Source organism: Oryctolagus cuniculus, chromosome 1 (genome assembly GCF_051225735.1).
Source record: "Oryctolagus cuniculus isolate XC-2025 breed Fujian yellow rabbit chromosome 1, ASM5122573v1, whole genome shotgun sequence".
NCBI classification, from domain to species: domain Eukaryota; kingdom Metazoa; phylum Chordata; class Mammalia; order Lagomorpha; family Leporidae; genus Oryctolagus; species Oryctolagus cuniculus.
The window spans coordinates 226974053-226993719 of NC_142867.1; the positions used below are offsets into that span (position 1 = coordinate 226974053).

General features: G+C 42.9%; 3 protein-coding genes across 5 annotated transcripts in view; 1 reads left to right on the forward strand and 2 right to left on the reverse strand.

Annotated features, from left to right (window-relative positions):
• The window catches only part of LOC127489783 (olfactory receptor 1L8), a 277026-nt gene that overhangs the window by 199601 nt on the left and 57758 nt on the right, over nt 1-19667 (reverse strand). The window lies entirely within an intron of this gene.
• The window catches only part of LOC100345118 (olfactory receptor 1f45-like), a 211661-nt gene that overhangs the window by 134182 nt on the left and 57812 nt on the right, over nt 1-19667 (reverse strand). The gene's annotated exons all lie outside the window — the stretch shown is intronic.
• Nucleotides 11051-11980, forward strand: LOC100355405 (olfactory receptor 1L6-like). Its single transcript, XM_089305018.1, has one exon. The coding sequence runs from the start codon at nt 11051-11053 to the stop codon at nt 11978-11980; it is 930 nt and encodes a 309-aa protein (XP_089161144.1).

Below are 19667 nucleotides of genomic sequence, written 5' to 3' on the forward strand. Positions count from 1 at the left end.
CCCATGGGAAGAGGTTCTGCATTTTAAGAGAAATAGTTGTAGCTGTCCTCATGCTGACAGATAGAATCTAGCTCTGTTGGCCCAGCATGACTCCCAGTTGTCCCCAAAGCCAGGTCTCCTGAGCACAGCTTCAAATTCTATGCCTCACTTCAACCTATGAACTTCAGAGTCACATGGACCAAGAGCTGATACATAAGAAAGAGTTTTCAGGGAATGAACTCTTGCTAAGGCCTGGGTCGTCATACCACTTCCAGCTGATGACCTGGTTTGATATATGTCTGGGCCTCAACAGTTCCCCTATTTGAATGAAAATGTTATTTTCAACTACTGTTTCATACTACTTCTTATGTACTTATTCAACATAAAATGCATAAGTAGCAGGACTTCTCTGACCACAGGAGACCTGTAGCTCTTTCTATTCAGCCTTCCAACCTTTCTTGGGTGATCCCTAAGTCTCCCAGGGAACACAAGTTAGAAACCTATGAAATAAGCAAGTTCTAAGATCACTCCACCCCCAACAACCCAGGATTTACAAAGATAAATCTGTCCCTCACGACTTTATATTCTATAAGGAAATACTTGAGCACCACTCAGGGAATGTTAGCCATGCCAGGCAGTTGTACTTAAGAGTATTGCATCAGTCTCCATTCCACAGACAGTGCACAATGAGCCCATGTCCCCACCCTGCCGACATCTGTCCTCACTCCCCTTTCTGTTGACTGAGCCAACACTTGAAAAATGAAATATGGTTCTTCATTTACCTGATGATTAAGGAATTTGAACACCTCTTCATACACTGACAAGGTTATTTTGTTTTCTTGCACATTCTTCTATCAGGTTTCTGATATTTTCATTTCTGGCATGAAAGTGATGATTGCATATTGTAGCTAATAGCACCTCTGCTGAACATTGCAAATATCATCTCCCAGTCTTTCATGTGTCTGTTTATTTCACTTAACTTATGGTGTAATCAATTTAAATTTTCTCTTTTAGCTTTTTTTGAATGTTGAGAGTTTTAAGTTCTTTCCCTCCTAACTCAATGAAATTCTTTGATTTTTTTTCCTATTTACCTTAGAGTTTCACGTGTCACATATAAGGCCATAATCCCTCAGGACTGTACCTTTGTAGGTGTGTCATACGGCAATTCTCTTTGGTTATCTTCAATAGGACAGGACAGTTTTTCCAAGACTCCCTAACATCCCTTTCTTTCCCCATTGGTGTTTTTTTCTTTTTCTTTTAAATTTTATTTAACAAATATAAATTACAAAGTACGACTTTTGAATTATAGCGGCTTTCCCCCCATAACCTCCCTCCCACCCGCAGCCATCCCATCTCCCACTCCCTCTCCCATCCCATTCTTCATCACAATTCATTTTCAATTATCTCTACATACAAAAGATCAGCTTAGTATATACTAAGTAGAGATTTCAACAGACTGCATCCACAAAGACACACAAAGTATAGAGTACTGTTTGGGTAGTAGTTTTACCGTTAATTCACATAGTACAACACATTATGGACAGAGGTCTTACATGGGGAGCAGGTGCACAGTGACTCCCGTTGTTGATTTAACAATTGACATTTTCATTTATGATGTCAGTAACCACCCAGGGCTCTTGTCATGAGCTGCCAAGGCTATGGAAGCCTCTTGAGGTCACCAACTCCGATCTTGTTTAGACAAGGCCATATTCAAAGTGGAAGTTCTCTCCTCCCTTCAGAGAAAGGTACTGCCTTCTTTGATGGCCCATTCTTCCCAGTGGGATCTCACAGAGATTTTCATTTAGGTTTTGTTTTTTTTTTTTTTTTTTTTTTTTTTTTTTTTTTTTTTTTTTTTTTTTTGCCACAGTGTCTTGGCTTTCCATGCCTGAGAAACTCTCATGGGCTTTTAGATGGATCTGAATGCCTTAAGGGCCAATTCTGAGGCCAGAGTGCCGTTGAGGGCATTTGCTATTCTATGAGTCTGCTGTGTATCCTGCTAACCATGTAGCATCATCCTCTCCTTTTTAATTCTATCAATTGTTATTCGCAGACACTGATCTTATTTATGTAATCCCTTTGACACTTAATCCTATCATGATCAATTATGAACTTAAACTGGTCACTTGAACAAGTAAGATGGCATTGGTACATGCTACCTTGATGGGACTGAATTGGAATCCTCTGGCACATTTCTAGCTCTACCATTAGGGGTAAGTCCGAGTGAGCATGTGCCGAACTATACATCTCTTCCCCCTTATTCCCACTCAATTTAACAGGGATCACTTTTCAGTTAAATTTAAGCACCTAATAATAAGAATAACTGTGTGTTAATTAATGAGTTCAACCAATGGTATTAAGTAGAAACATTTTATTTAAGGTATACAAACTTCATGCATGTCATATATACAAATTTAGGAACATAGTGATTCTTTCCACTCTGCCCTCCCTCCCACCTGCACTCTCCCCATTCTTCCTACTCCCTCTCCTATTCCCATTCTTATTCTTCACTAAAATCTACTTTTAATTAACTTTATAGTGTCACCATTTTCCTGTATTTTTTATTATTACTTTATTTGAAAGTTAGAGAGAGAAGGAGAGGCAGGGTGGGGATCTTCCATCCGCTGGTTCACTCCCCAGTTGGCCGCAGTGGCTGGAGCTGTGCCCTCCGAAGCCAGGAGCCAGGAATTCCTTCTGGGTCTCCCATGGCCCAAGCACATGGGCCATGTTCCACTGCTTTCCCAGGCCATAGAAGAGAACCGGATGGGAAGTGGAGCAGCCAGGACTCAAACTGGCACTGCAGGCAGCGGCTTTACTAGCTACACCACAGCACTGGCCCCCTGTATTAAGTTTTTTGTTTTTTTGTTTTTTTTGTTTTTGACAGGCAGAGTGGACAGTGAGAGAGAGAGAGACAGAGAGAAAGGTCTTCCTTTGCCGTTGGTTCACCCTCCAATGGCCGCCGCGGCGCACCGCGCTGATCCGATGGCAGGAGCCAGGTGCTTATCCTGGTCTCCCATGGGGTGCAGGGCCCAAGGACTTGGGCCATCCTCCACTGCACTCCCTGGCCACAGCAGAGAGCTGGCCTGGAAGAGGAGCAACCGGGACAGAATCCGGCGCCCCGACCGGGACTAGAACCCGGTGTGTCGGCGCCGCAAGGCGGAGGATTAGCCTAGTGAGCCGCGGCGCCGGCATAAGTTCTTGTATAAATTGTAGGTCACTCTCTGACCTGCATGTTAGCTTTCCAATTGGTCTTTTGTCTTTTCTGTTTTTTTGTATCAAAACTCTACTGTGTCAGAGTAGTATGAACTTTCATTAGTCTTAACGTCAGAAAAGACAAGTGCCTTCTTATTTCTCTTCATTTAAAGTCTAACTTGGCTATTTCCAGGTCTTTATTGTTACATGTAGATTTGGGCATAAATTTATCAAAAATTTCAAAAAACTCCAAGTTCTTTCAATTGAATTTGAACTAAATGTATAGATTAAATGGGAAATAAGTGTTTATAATACTACTTATTCCAAGATGGAATTTCTCTCCATTTATCCTGATCTAGGGGTACATCCTTTGTTAGACTTTAAAATGTTTCAATATCTTAGTGTTGTGTATTCCTAGGTAAATTAATTCCTACTGCTTTAGAGTTTTTGCTGAAACAATGAATAGTATCTTATTATATATTATTGGTTATTTTTCATTGGAGAAATGCTATTGAATTTATTTTTAAGTTGGTATGTATCCAGCAACCTTGTTGAACTCTTATTGGTTCTAATAGTTTATGAATTGATTCTGTTCTTTTCCAAGATTATCCTTTTGTCCTTAAATAATGAAATCTTATATAATTTACCCTCCATCTGCTTCTTTTTTCTTTACTTTTAATGTTAACCATTTAATGTTATAGTGACAATGGGCATTCAAAGCTGTTTCTTATCTTAAAGGGAATGCACCAAGGTTTCTCCACTTACTATAATGTATGCTGTAGGGTTTTGGTATACATAGCTTTTGCCAAATTAAGAATATTCTCTAAACAAAATGAATTATAAACAGATATTGAACTTTGGAAAAAGATTGTTCTACTTGAACTAAAATTATATTTTCCTTTATTAATGTGGAGAAGTATACTAATGAACATTTTCAATGTTAAGCCATCCTTGTTTTACTGGGACAAACATATATGTGATGTATTCTTTTAATGATGTATTAGATTTTTTTATTGCTTTATTTGGAATTTTGCATCATATTGGCTGACAAAAATGAACACATAATTTTATTTTCTTGGGTTTTTTCCTGACCTGGAGGTCAAGATAAAATTATTTTTGTTGTTTTTAGTTGTATTATGGGTCATTGAATTTTGCTGTTCATTTTTTTCCCTTTTTTGTCATTTTATATTTATTTTGAAAACCACTTACATTATGTATTCTTATTCTAGTTCTCCTCTTATTTGAATTGAAAGATAACTGTGTATTTTATAGTTGAGCTCTGTATAACTATAGAGAGATTTATTTTTTATTTGAAAGGCAGAGTTACAGAGAGAAACGTAAAGGTCTTCCACCCACTGGTGCCCTCCCCAGATGGCCACAACAACCAGAGCAGGGCCATTCTGAAGCCAGGAGTCAGGAGCTTGTTCCAGATCGCGATGGTTTCAGGAGCCCAAGCATTTGGGCCATCCTCTGCTGTTTTCCCAGGCACATCAGCAGGGAGCTGGACCAGAAGTGGAACAGCCAGGACTTAAACTGGTGCCCATTTGGGATGTAGGCACTGTAGGCAGCGATCTTACCCATGACACCATAACACCAGCCCCAAAAGATTAGATTATAAAAAGATTATTAATGCATCCATCACCTCACCAGTTTATAAAATTTTTGTGGTGAGAATGTTAAAAATCCGTTTTAACAATTTTGAAACCTATATTATTATTAACTATGATCTCCCTACAGTGCAATATTCCACTAGTTTATTTGTTCCTTTGGACTGTTCTGGCACTCTTTTAACAATGTCCTATTTAAATATTTGCTAATTTGGCCGGCACCGTGGCTCAATAGGCTAATCCTCTGCCTGCAGCACCGGCACCCCGGGGTTCTTGTCTCAGTCGGGGCGCCGGATTCTGTCCCGGTTGCCCCTCTTCCAGGCCAGCTCTCTGCTGTGACCCGGGAGTGCAGTGGAGGATGGCCCAAGTGCTTGGGTCCTGCACCCGCATGGGAGACCAGGAGAAGCACCTGGCTTCGGATCAGCGCGCTGGCCGCAGCAGCCATTGTGGAGTGAACCAACAGAAAAAGGAAGACCTTTCTCTCGGTCTCTCTCTCTGTCCACTCTGCCTGTCCAAAAAAATAAAGATTTGCTAATTTGTTTTTATTTTATTTCTAACCAATTATTTAAAGTTATAAAAATTTTCCTTGTATACACTGTTTTAGCCCAAATACAGATTTGATGATTTGATACTTCTCTTAACTTTGTTTATGGTTTTATTTTTAACTAGATTCTTTAGTAATAGATTGTTTGGTTTCTAACATTTTAATTGTAATGGACATGTTCTCATTTTCCATTCTTTATTTTTACAAAAATTCATTCTGTTAAAATATTTTATCATGCTTACTTTCCATTTTTTAATTCTTTTATTTAAGGTAAACAAGTTCATATAATTCATAAACACAGACTTAGGAACACAGTGATACTTTCCACCCCACCCTCCCACCTTTCCTCCTCCTTCCTCTCCATCTTTGGTTCAACCCTGATCTTTTGTAACAAGTGTTTTGAGGCTTATTTGCCTGATAATACCTATGTCAGGCTCCCAGATTTGAGTTACAATTTGGCTGGATAAAATAAAATTGTAATTTTAAGCTGTTTTACTTCTATACTTTATAAATATTAGTTCACTGGGTTCTTACATCCAATTTTGCTTTTAAGGTGGCCAACACTGTGAGTCTTCCTCCGTTGTGGGTGATCTGTCTTTGCTCTTTTAAAGATTTTAGAATGTTCCCTCAGTTCAGGATTTTTCAAATCTCACTGTGTTGTGTGCAGATGAGGACTTTCCTTGGCCATGTTTGGCTGCTTATGAGCAGTTTCAATTTGAGATATTTTATTTTTCTTTAATTTTGAGAAATTTATCTTGAATATTCAAATATTTTGATTCTTCATTTTACTATTATTCTCTCCTTCTAGAATTATTATTGCCCAAATGTGGTACTTCTACCTTATTTTTATGCCTTTTAGCTTTTATTTAATATTCTCCCTCTTCCTCCTTCTTGCCTCCTTCTGAGAGAGATCGTCAACCTGAACTTTTAACTCATTAACTCCTTTAGGTAGATTCATCATGCTGTTTATCATATTACATCTTTATTTCAATATCTTAATTTTATAATACTTTTATTTTTTCTTACTTTGCATTTCTAATATTTTTCCTTTATGTCTTATATGAATTTATCATGTTTATTTTCATATTAAAAATTAACTTATTTTAAATATTTTAGTTATTTCTTCCCAGCACTGCCTGTAGTACTATGCAGCACAAAATACACAGATCTGCATGAAAATGAGAAATATCTACTGCTAAAAATAATGGATGAAAATCTGTATTTTAAATAATTCTTATAATGTTGAGTTATTTTAATTTATTTTAAATTTTGGATTACATGAAATACATGTGCATTTTTATCATGTTTAAATTATTCATCTGTCCCAACTATCGTGTTTCAAATGTCATGTCACTTGGTTTGTTGTCTTTAAGATTTTGCCTACTTGGTGAGTGAGGATCTTGCTGTGGAACTGTGTTCTCTAAGCATACAACGTTCTTTCTGGTAACGTGTGAAACACTAAGGAAAAGTCGGCGTCCGCTCCGATGAGTTTAAGGAGAGGGAAGCAGTAGGCGGCAGGGCACCGCAGAATGGTCCTGGGTCTCTACCTCCTGCAGACACTTAGGGAGCAGCACCCCTGTGAAGAGCGAGCTCGCAGGCTGTAAGGCAGCAGCCCGTGCAGGCCTGAGGGCAAAGCCAAGCAGCCCACCACAGCTTTCCTAGGCCTCGCCTCAGCAGGCCTTTGGAGCTGCCTCCGCCTTGTTCTTCCAACAGCGGTGATCAAGTCTGGTGCTGCCGATTCCTGAACTGGACAATCAGCCTTGACTGCCCTGAGCAAAGGATGTGGGCAGGAAAAGGCCCACCTTTTCCCCAGGGTATCCCCTGACAGCCCCCACCCAGCTACTCTCCCTCCCAGACATTCACACATAGGCCCCCGCACAGACTCGCAGATTAGATAGATCCCGGATTCCCAGGGGATCCTCAAAGCTTCTGTGTCTTCCCTCAGATTTATGCTTTCTACTGGTAATTCACCCGGCATCGCTGCGGCTGTGCTAGCTTGGGACCTTCCTAGAACTTCAAGTCTGATTAGGTTTCTTCATGAAAAGGGTTCAGCATCTACAACAGGCAACCCCTCGTGCAGTCACTCATTTGCATCTTTGAGTTCCCCCCCACACAAACTCAACCAACTGTGGGTCTAAAATATTTAAGAAAAAAAATTATGTCTGTACCAAACATATACAGACTTTTTTTCCATGCCTTTCCCTAAGCAATATAGCATGACAACTACCTATATAACATTTACTCTCTATTAGACAGTATCAGGAACATAGAAATTATTTGAAGCATACAGGAGGATTCCATTGGTTATATGCAGATCCTATGCCTTATTTTCTAAGGGACATGAGCATCTGCGAATTCGGGTATCCACAGGGGTCCTGGAACCAAACTCCTATTAATACTGAGGGATGATTCTATGTACAAATCCGTAAACTAATCTCATTATATAGCATATAACGGCTAACACTTACTGAAGGCCTATTTATCATAGCCACTCTACTAAGTGTTCTATAGGCATCAGGTTCTTTTAATTCTCACACCTGCCCTATGAAGCAGGTACAATTGTCATTCCTGTTTTCCAAATGAGAAACTAAAACTTCAAGTTCAAATAATTTCCCCCTTAAAACCACAGTGATAGTGTAAGGCAGGAACAGCACTTGAAAGGCTGTCCTGAGAGTCCTCTGTCTTAGTCATCATGCAGTACTCATGAAAATCGCAACTGCAATGTGCATTGAACTCCTTCTTCTCCCCACCCCAGCCACAGTCAGCTTGAGCATCAACATTCAGAGCTGCATGGCAATTTTTGAAATATATCTTTTGTTTTCTTCATTTTTCTTCTTTTGTTTAAAAGTATGCCTTACTCTCAGGGGGACTGGACTGCCACCTTATCTCCACGTACATGCAATTGCACCCACCCATTCCAACACATAATCTTCAAGTGTTTATCACAGGAACTTCAAATATGGAAGAAGAAAGCAAAAGAGGAGAACCAAGGGCAGACGTTTGGTATAGTAGTTCAGATGCCACAAGGGATGCCTGCATCCCACAGCAGAGTGCCTGGGTTGGAATTCCAGCTGTGCCTCTGATTCCAGCCTCCTGCTAATGTGCCTCTTGGGAGGCAGCATCTGATGGTTCAAATAGTTAGATCTCTGTCACCCACATGGCAAGGCCCAGATGAGTTCTGGGCTCATGGCTTTGGCCTGGCCCAGATCTGGCTATTGTGAGCATTTGGGGCATGAACCAATGGATGGAAGCTATCTCTGTATATATGTATCTCCCTTTGTCTCTGTCTCTGTCTCTGTCTCTCTCCCTTTCAAATACATCAAAATTATTTTTTTAAAAAGATCCAGACAGATGGCAGCATGAGAAGTCCCCTAACGTTCCTGGATTTAAACAGGGACAACGGGGCACACTAGACAAGAAATCCATTCTCCAGAAGCTGGAAGAGAAAGAAACAGAATCATTCTGTGGAGACTCAAGAAAGCAGAGCAGCTTTGCCAGCTCCTTGCTTTTAGCCCTCTAGTTCCAGGCGAGCCCAGTGTGTCCTAGTTCCAGACCCTGCTTCTCCTTCACCCTCTGCACTGCGCCACCTGCCCTTCTTGCAGCGACTATTTCAATCACTTCAAACGCACCAACCCCTGTACCCTCCGCCTGGCTTCTTCTAGAGTCCCTCCCTGCTAGTTTTCAGCTGCACACACACAGGTAGAGAATGCTAACAGAAAGTATTGTTACTTATGTAAGTAGCATTGGTACAGCACACTGTGGATCTCAACATTTTTCAAACATAAGACCTATTTGGAATCCACAGTGAGCCTCTAGAGATGACACTTTGCTTTCTCTCTTTTTCAGATGAGAAAAAAAAAAATGGAAACATGAGACTTTCCCTTTAAGGGTAAATAGTTAGTGACTATCTGAACCAGAACTAGAACCCAAATCTTCTGGGACAAATCATGAACTTTTCCTGTTGGCTCCCTAACCCTAAGAGACTGCTCTTCCAGTTACTGATACAAAACACAAAGTCTTGCAAAGGCGACAAAGCTGCTTCAGTCTATCAGCCAACATGCATGACGCACCCACCACGTGTCAGGAACCACACAAGGCACTGGAAACAGCAGGTAGGGAGCAAAACCAACTTGGACTCAGGGCTTTCCTCATGCACCTCTCCAGATGTTGCCCACACTTAGTGGCCCCTTTCTGGAAGAACTCAACTTGGACCAAGTACCAAGCATCTCAGACAGAAAGGAGAGGCTTCTGGAAACAATGCTACAACGCAATGCTTATTGAAGTAGTCAAAGGTGAAGTGGTGTGGAGTCCCCCAAGCTGGGCAGTGAATTTAACTCAAGATCACTGCACATGAAAAACCCACCATTACTACTTAGATTTGCTTTTGACTCATTGTCAAAGAAGGTGAGGAGACTCAGGGGGTACAGAATGCAGACTTTCTCTAATTCAAAACCAGTTTCTCTAACACTTCCCTCATCGATCTGGGATTACTTGACCACCATTCCTAAGTTCTTATTGCTGCTCTTTTCTCCAAAGCCAGTCCTGCCCCTAGGTGAGTACACATGAAGAGTGTAAGGTCTTTTCTTCTCTGATCTCAATTTTAATGCAATTGGTGGCTGACCTGCTCTAACTGTATACCCTGGTGGTTTATGGTCTTGCTCCATTTCAGCCAAGTACCCATCTTGGTAGATAAAGGACTGGGTGCCTCAGGTCCCACCAGGACTGAGCCTTGGCTTAGTCTCCTTGGTTCTCGCCTTTGGTGGGGATAAGGAACCAATTCCTAAAGCTCAGCACTTTATCATTCACCTCTCTCAGGATGCTATGCTGTAATGCTATTACCTTCTCACATTTCCACTTCCTATCCTACCAGCTCTTGCACTCTTGCCTATAACGGCAGCCTTTCTTGGTTCCTCTGTGTCCTCCTTCACATTACCCACCTGCCTGAAAACCAGGGCCCCGTGCTGGGAAATAGGGTCCCCTTGCTAGAAATAGTTCTTCAATCTCCCACCTTCCCTAGACAATTCCACACCCCGATGGATATGTCAAATTTCCAGGTCCCAGTCACTCCTAGTCTGGCCTTTCTGCCCACAATCAAACTCCTAAATGCATGACAAAGGTTCATTCCTTCCAAGAGAGTTCCAATACAGGAATATAATCTCTACAAACGGTATGTCATTTCTGTAAGGAGAATATTTCCTTATGTAGAGGGAAAAGGAGAGAGGGAGAGAGGGAGAGAGGGAGGGAGGGAGGGAGGGAGGGGGACAGGGAGGGAGAGAGAGGGAGGGAGAGGGAGAGAGAGGGAGAGAGGGGGAGGGAGAGGGAGAGATATCTGGCCAGAAGCATCAGGTGGAGGCTGATGCTCCACAGAACAGTAAATGAGACCAAGGGGAGGAAAATGTATCACAGACAACACTTTCAGAAGTTGAACAAAATGATTATTTTCTGAATACCTGTCCTCAAAACAGCCTAAGAACCTGGGTATTACAAGTTTTGTCTTTTGGACAACTAACAAGAGAACCTTATTCAAGTTCATGTAATTAGCCGGTTGCAAAGTTGCAAGTGAAATCAGAGTGTGTCATCACCAATCCTGTGAAGCTGCATCACAGACTACATGTATGGCAGTCTACATGAACGGCTCCTCCTATACAGTGTACAAACTGTAAGATTGAAGACGCAGGCCAGGACACACACCTAATGTTTTTTCCTAATTCTTTTTGTCCACAGGACTGCAATGCCAAGAGGAAACCAGAGCCGCATGACCGAATTCCTCCTTCTAGGACTGACTACTGACCCCAAACAACAGGTGTGGCTCTTTGCTACCTTCCTGGCCATGTACCTGGTCAATGTGGTTGGCAACTCAGTCATCATTGCAGCCATACGGGGGGATGTCCGCCTCCACACTCCCATGTACTTCCTCCTTGCCAACCTGTCCTTGGTTGACATCTGCTTTACTACTGTCATTGTGCCACAGATGTTAGTGAACATGCTAGCACAGAAAAAGACCATCCTCTTTCCCCAGTGCATCACCCAGATGTATTTCTTTGTGGCCTTTGGAATCACTGACAGCTTCCTCCTGGCTGCCATGGCCGTTGACCGCTACGTAGCCATCTGCAACCCACTACATTACACCTCGACGATGAGCCCCAGGCGCTGTCTTCTGCTGGTGGTAGCATCCTGGATGGTGTCCCACCTCCACTCACTCACCCACACAATTCTCATGGCCCGCCTCTCCTTCTGTGGGCCCAAGATCATCCACCACTTCTTTTGTGATGTTCAGCCACTGCTAACGCTCTCCTGTTCTGACACCTCCGTCAATGAGCTTCTGGCCTTCACGGAGGGTTCCTTTGTAATCATGAGTCCTTTTATCTTCATTATCATCTCTTACGTCCACATAACGCGTGCTGTTCTCAGGGTTCCTTCAGGTGGAGGCAGGTACAAGGTCTTCTCCACCTGTGGGTCCCATCTCACAGTTGTGGCACTGTTCTATGGTACCATAATATCTGTCTATATTCGCCCCTCATCCACCTACTCAGTGACAAAGGATCGTGTGATCACTGTCATCTACACAGTAGTCACACCTATGCTGAACCCTTTCATATACAGCCTTAGGAATAAGGACATGAAACAGGCCTTGAGGACGCTAACTAGGAGAACAGAGTAGAATATGTATATTTTACTATGCCCTAGGAATTTCATCATTAACTCAACAATTACATGTGAAGCACCAACTATCTACAGTCACTATATTTAATCCTGTGAGGATGGCAAAAGAAAGCATAGCTCTGTCCTCACGCACACTCACAGACTGATGAGCAGAAAGGATACTGGCAATTAGCAGAAAGTGCTTGCTATAAGGTGAGAAATCCTCTTACGTTTCATTTAAAACAGACTGTGATTATAAATATCTGAAGTTATACAACAACTTCTCCCCTCTCTGGAAGTGTCTTCACTCCTCCTTTTCTGAAATATCTGGCTCACACCTCCCATGTCCCGAGTTATGCACTGAACTGCTTGCCTGAATGCTCAGAACCCAGTTACCAACCCTGGGGAGAGTACTCTACTCTTTCTATGCCTTGGTTTTTTATATGCAAAGTGGATATCTGCTAGAAGTAAATTATTTGATAATATGTAAATTAGATATGTCATACAACAGTTAAGTGCTAATAATGTCTTGCATATAGCAAGCTCATGATAAATGTCAGCCATTATGATATTACACAAAAACATCTCTATGATCTCTTCACAACTAACATTCTGAGTTTTGGAATAGAATGGGAAGTAGTTATACCATCATACATCCTCCCATTCTATCAATCAAAATATTTGTGGAAATTCAGTGAACTTATTCTGTTTAGGGTCCTATCATTTTGCAGACTTTCTTAGGAATTACAGTGAGTATGAAGAAGGCTACTCCTGATAATTATAACATGATGCCCATCAGCTCTCTTTTCCCCCCTCCTCATCCATCCCATCTTCATTGCTGATATCTTTCAAATAATGTCACATGTATTAATTCCCTTTTTGCTACTTTAAAATACCTGTGAAAAGCTTCTTTGGAAATAAAAGAATCATTTCGGCTTACAGTCAAGGTTACAGGTCTGGGTGGCCCTATGGTCCAGCATCTGATGAGGCTGGTCACAACAGGTGCAGAATGCAATGATCATATGGCAGGCCAGGAAGAAGAGTGAGAACCCAGGCTAAACATGAACTGAAGTAATCAAATGTCTCACCACCATCCAAGGACATGCCCCTAGGACCCAGAGACCTCCCATCAGTCCCACCTTCAGAGGCCATCGTCAGATCAAGTCTCTGCCCTTAATTCATCAACCACTGACATTAACATATCAGTTTAGATGGCTGCATGAGTTTTAGCAAGACAATCTTATTAGGTCCATGAAATTCCCTGAAAGGCAGGGCCCCAAAATATGATCTGGGAAAGCACGCTAGTCTATTAGAATTCAGTGATATGATAACTGTCTGTGACATATACAAATTATGTATTAATTGCTTAAACATTGTCTTGCATATATCAAACTCATAACAAATGCCAGCCATTATGATAACATTATATAAAAATATCTATGATCCCTTTGCAAGTAACATTCCATGTTTTAGAATAGGGTGGGAACTAGTTATACCATCATACAACCTGGCATTCCATTCAGTATCAGTATTTCTGGAAATTCAGTATAAGTATTCTATTCTTTAGGATCATTCCATTATGTTGCAAATTTTCTGAGGCTTTCCAGTGTATGAAGACCTCCTCCAATAATTATAACATCATGTCTGCTGACCCTCTTTTCTCCATCTTTCCTCCCTCATCACATCTTCATTGGTAATAGTTTTCAAATAAAATCACTGTTTAAGCCTCCATTGGAAGCACTGTCCAGCTCTTCAGAACACTGAAATATAAATTATGTCCGAAGAATAGAGAGGATAGAATGAATAAGAGTTGTACGGAAAATACAACTTCACAGGGAGAACTAAGAGGGTTAGCTACAAAAAAGGAGAAATAGATAAACTTACCTCAATGAGGAAAAATGAAAAAGAGGTAGCAGAAGAAGAAATGGACTTTAACTGACCAGAAGTTTCTCCAAGGGTCTGTCTGAAAGCAAGGTACAAAAGGATGGGACAGCCACACCAATGAGAAAAATGATCATCCCATGGGTTTTCTATTTGTTTCAGGAGATAAATGCCAACAGACATCTATGACGTGGTATGAAGGCAGAGCGCGCAACAGCTTTGGATTCAAATCCTGACTCTGCTGCCACTTTTGTAATCTTCATCAAATTAACAAGCACAATATCATCTATAAAATGGAAACAGTCGTAGCTGGTTGTATGATGATTAAATGATATGACAGTCTGTGAAAGAAAGTAGCACACACATGACCTACAATAAATGCTTACAGAGGTTGTTATTATGACTGTGATAATGCTTAAAACTTTAAAATTTGAGGCAGATAGCCTGGGATTTATAAGTGGGTTTTTCAAAAAGTAGGTGAAAAGGACCATCCATGGAGGTAAGTAGGCATCAATTCCAGGAGACCATTTCCCAAGACCAAAATCAACCGTCGCAGTAACACAGTAAGGTTGCTTTCACACAATGGGAGGCAGAGAGGATTCCGATAGAATCCAGATGATCTATTTGCTTCATTTATTTGACTGTATTCAGTTACAAAAATACTCTAGCCTAACTTGATATGGAGAAATCCAGAAAAAAAAAATCCCAGTTAAACTTTGTACTATCATCAAAATATCAACAATAACAAGAAATGATAATTATTGTGGAAATGTTTCTTTAGAGAATGGTGGTTTCAAAAATGTTTTTTTTTTTTCAACTTGTAAGCAGAAAGGAGTTTTTCAATTATTGTCAGCCTTTGGCCTTTTTAAAAGATTTATTTGGCCGTCGCCGCGGCTCAATAGGCTAATCCTCCGCCTAGCGGCACCGGCACACGGGGTTCTAGTCCCAGTCAGGGCACCGGATTCTGTCCCGGTTGCCCCTCTTCCAGGCCAGCTCTCTGCTGTGGCCCGGGAAGGCAGTGGAGGATGGCCCAGGTGCTTGGGCCCTGCACCCCATGGGAGACCAGGAGAAGCACCTGGCTCCTGCCTTCGGATCAGCGCGGTGCGCTGGCCGCAGCATGCTGGCCACGGCAGCCATTGGAGGGTGAACCAATGGCAAAAGGAAGACCTTTCTCTCTGTCTCTCTCACTGTCCACTCTGCCTGTAAAAAAAAAAATTTTATTTGAAAGTTAGAGATGGAAAGACAGGGAGAAGTAGAGGGAGGGAGAGAGGAAGAGGGAGGAGAGTTGTTCCATCTGCTGGTTCACTTCAAAGATGATTGCAATGGCCAGGTCTGAGCCAGGAGAAAGTCAATCCCAGGAGTTTCATCCCGGTCGCCCACACAGGTGGCAGAGGCCCAAACACTTGTGTCATCTTCCACTACTTTCCCCAGACCATGAACAGGGAGCCAGATGGGAAGCAGGACAGCCAGGACATGAACTGGCACCTATATGGGATGCTGGTATCGCAGGCAGCAGCTTTACCCACTACGCCACAGCTAAAATCTTGACATCAATAAAGTCAATGAAAGAAATCTTCGAGAGTTGCAGCAAACTTGCTTTGCAGTAAAACCTGAACTGGTATAAATGTTCACATACTTAGTTGTTTTTATTTTTAGAAGGTTTTTATTTAATGAATACAAATATTTCATATGTACAGCTTTTAGGAATATGGGTTCTTTCCCCCAATTCCCACCCTCTCATGCCCACTCTCATCCTACCTCCTACTCCCTCTCTCTTACATTCTTCATTAAGATTCATTTTTAATTGACTTTATATACAGAAGACCAACTCTATACTAAGAGATTTCAACAATTTACACCCACACAGACGCACAAAGTATAAAAGTATAGTTTGATTACAAGTTTTACCGTTAATTCTCATAGTAGAACTCATTAAGGACAGAGGTCCAACATGGGGAGTAAGTACACAGTGACTCCTGTTGTTGATTTAACAATTAACACTCGTGTTTTTGACATCAGTGACCTCCCAAGGCTTTTTTTTTTATTTGAGAGGTAGAGTTAGAGAAAGAGACAGAGAAGGGTTCTCCCTCCGTTGGCTCACTCCCCAAATGGTTGCCACAGCCAGCGCTGCACTGATCTGAAGCCAGGAGCTTCCTCCTGGTCTCCTATACGGGTGTGCAGGGCCCAAGCACTTGGACCATCCTCCACTGCCTTCCCGGGCCACAGTAGAGAGCCGGACTGGAAGAGGAGCAGCCAGGACTAGAACCCGGTGCCCATATGGGATGCCAGCGCCACAGGCAGAGGTTTAACCAAGTGAGCCATGGCACTGGCCCCCACCCAAGGCTCTTGACATAAGCTGCCAAGGCTATGGGAGCCTTTTGAGTCCACAAACTCCAGACAGAGCCATATGCATACAGTTTTTGCCACTATGCCTTGGCTTTCCATGCCTGAAATGCTCTCATGGGATTTTCAGCCAAATCCGAATGCCTTAGGGGCTGATTCTGAGGTCAGAGTGCTGTTTAGGGCATTTTCACACACTGGTAAACACATCACTGTGTTTATTACAATGTGCAACCCCAGTACCTACTGGTTGTGTCACATCACAGATAATATATACTCAGCATCATCTTCCAAAGTTGGGAACTCTGAGTTCCAAACGGAAGGCCTTAAACTATGATAGTGAATAGGACAATGTGAACATTTACTACACAGCAGTTAAAAGGAATGACCTATAGCTACAAGCATCACTCTGAGTTTCAAAATACCATATTGACTGCAGGAATCAAATGACTCCATTCACGAAAAAAAAAGTATAAATAATGCATGACTTACACACAGGTAAATAAATCACAAGAAAACTTACTATGTGTTACTGTTTGTTGTGTATTTCACAGTTTTAAAACTTTAAGGTCATGTTGCACTGAGAACTACTACTTTGGCATATTTTGCATATAAGTCACATCTCTGCCCTCCGGAATCACATGTAACACATCTGCTCACCTATTCTACATGATATAATTGCAGAAATTGAAAAGCATGTTTGTGATGTCCACCCCACGTCAACTCTGTTCCATTCATTTCTTATTATATATTTTCTGGGAGATGATGACTTTTCTTCACGAGTGTTAAAATCCGATTAGAATGTGGGGACTGGGCCGGCACCGCAGCTCAACAGGCTAATCCTCCGCCTAGCGGCGCCGGCACACCGGGTTCTAGTCCCGGTCGGGGCGCCGGATTCTGTCCCGGTTGCCCCTCTTCCAGGCCAGCTCTCTGCTGTGGCCAGGGAGTGCAGTGGAGGATGGCCCAAGTGCTTGGGCCCTGCACCTGCATGGGAGACCAGGAGAAGCACCTAGCTCCTGCCATCAGATCAGCGCGGTGCGCTGGCTGCAGCACACCGGCTGCGGCGGCCATTGGAGGGTGAACCAACGGCAAAAGGAAGACCTTTCTCTCTGTCTCTCTCTCTCACTGTCCACTCTGCCTGTCAAAAAAAAAAAAAAAAAGAATGTGGGAATGTGGGGACTGCACACAGATTAAGGTGGGAGAGGGAGTCTTCCCACTCCCTCACCTGGAGGGGGGCCACTAAGAGACATGCTCTCGGGATTCCCAGACCTGATTACTCCAAAACAAAGATGTTTCTGACACTGCTGGGACTTGGTACTCCGAAGCTCAGAGGGGATGGCTCAGAGTTTGGACATCTGCCCCATCTTGTCTCTAACTAGGAGGTCCGGGATTGGATCCCAAGGGGTACTACACATGAAAAGCCCACAGCTCTTCCTGGCTCCTGTTCTTGAGGACAGGCTGCCCCAGCCCTGGGCCTTTGTTCTGTGCTACTGTTAGGGCCAGAAGAACACTGAGGCCTCCAGCAACCTTCCTGAGAAGCAAGGTGGAACGGGGGTAGACCAAATACAGGAGGCAGATCCAACACCCGGTGAGGACGACAGAATCTGAGGACAGGACAAAGTTCCAGGTAAGAGTTGAGGGGGTCAAGACTGGAGGCATTAGTCATGAACACACACACAGCTTCTCCCCTATTCCCACCTCCTTTTCTGTCTCTTCCTCGCAAACCTCAATCTGGCTCATCTAATCACCGTGATGAAGGCTTTGACTTGCCTCCCATGAACTCCCTGAGAATCCAGCCTGAAGTCAACACACATCAGCCCTTTCTCAGTTCCCAGCAATGGCCAAGGCATCCTAACTGCAACAGCTACAGCCAGGATCACCACACCATGCACAGAAACGCCCTCGCAGCCCCCTGACCAAGAGCAGCTTTCGGATCCCTCTAAGTCACTATCAGGCACAAAAACAATCTCTACCACAACTGACAGTGCAACAACCCTGTTTCATTTTTTAATTTGAATCTCACGATAACTTCTTAAAGGTTTTTTATCAGTTTTTTTTTTCCTCTAAGATTTATGTATTAGGGTTAGTAGTGTAGTAGCTAGGCCTCTGCCTGTGGCACCGGCATCCCATATGGGCACCGGTTCATGCCACGACTGCTCCTCTTCCTATACAGCTCTCTGCTATGGTCTGGGAAAGCACTGGAAGGTCTCCCAAGTCCTTGGGCCCCTGCACCTACATGGGGAGACCTGGAAGGAACTCCTGGCTCCTGGCTTCAAATAGACCCAGCTCCAGCCATTGAGACCATTTGGGGAATGAATCAGCAGATGGGGATCTCTCTCTGTAACTGTCTCTCAAATAAATTTTAAAAATACTTTTGAAAAAAATATTTGCTATCTATTTTGAAATAACTGTAGAGAGAGAGGGAGAGGCAGAGAAATCTTTCATCTGCTGATTCACTCCCCAGAGGGCCACAACAACCAGGGATGCGTCAGGCCAAAGCCAAGAAGAGCTTTATTCAGGTCACCCACATGGACGGGAGGGGCACAAACACCTGGGCCACCTTCCATCGCTCTTCCCAGGTTATCAGCAGGGAGCTGGATCAGAAATTGAGCTGCCGGGACTTGAAGCAGCACCTATGAAGCCACAATGCCAGTCCCCTGAACCTCACAGTCACTCGAGGTCCTTTACTCTGGTTCATTTTACAGTAGAGACTCTGAGAAGTTAAATGACATGACTAGGACGGTACAGCTGGAACTCAAACCTGAATCTGCCCATAATAAAGTGAATGCTTGTTGTGCTACTACCATGTCAGAGCCATCACCACCCAGAAGTCATGACAATGACACTGATGACAGTGCCAAGTTCAACTCTGTGTACTCAACTTGATAGCTTTCAAAGCCCAACTTTCCACAGATAGTGACCATGAAAAGTGACATACAGGCTGACCAGTCCTTCCCAGTCGGAGGGGTCGATGAAAGATGGAATTTCCCTAATAGCAGAAATGTCCTGGTCCAACCCAGAGGACTAGTTGGCCACCCCCAAGAAACACCTTCATATTGTTCATTCCAAGAGAAAGAAGAGTATCTAAAAAATCCAGAGCACTGGAGGAGTCCGTCATTATTCTAGTTCTGCATAATCCTCAGCTGCGTGAATCCTCACAGTCACGCTGCGTTAGGCGTTGTTGGAACACTCTTCAAGTAGATGAGAAAGGGAAGCCAGGAGGAGCAAAGTTTCCATTGTCACAACCCTTAGGCAGGTGGCCAAAGTTTTGTCAGACCCAAAAGGGAATGCTTTATCACCACAACCTAGAGTGTGACATTAGCACAACCTGGGAATGTCCGTTCAATACCCCAGTGCACAAGTCCAAATAACTCATTCTCGAGTTTACATCATAGGTCCTGAAAAAGCCATCACCTGATTCTGGCTTTCAACAGTCCTGAATGATGCCTCCAGCAGTCCTATGTGACAGGTTGCATCTTATAAAT

What these genes read in the sequence shown, in the direction of transcription:
- LOC100355405 (XM_089305018.1), top strand. Translation starts at nt 11,051, where the DNA reads ATGCCAAGAGGAAACCAGAGCCGCATGACCGAATTCCTCCTTCTAGGA.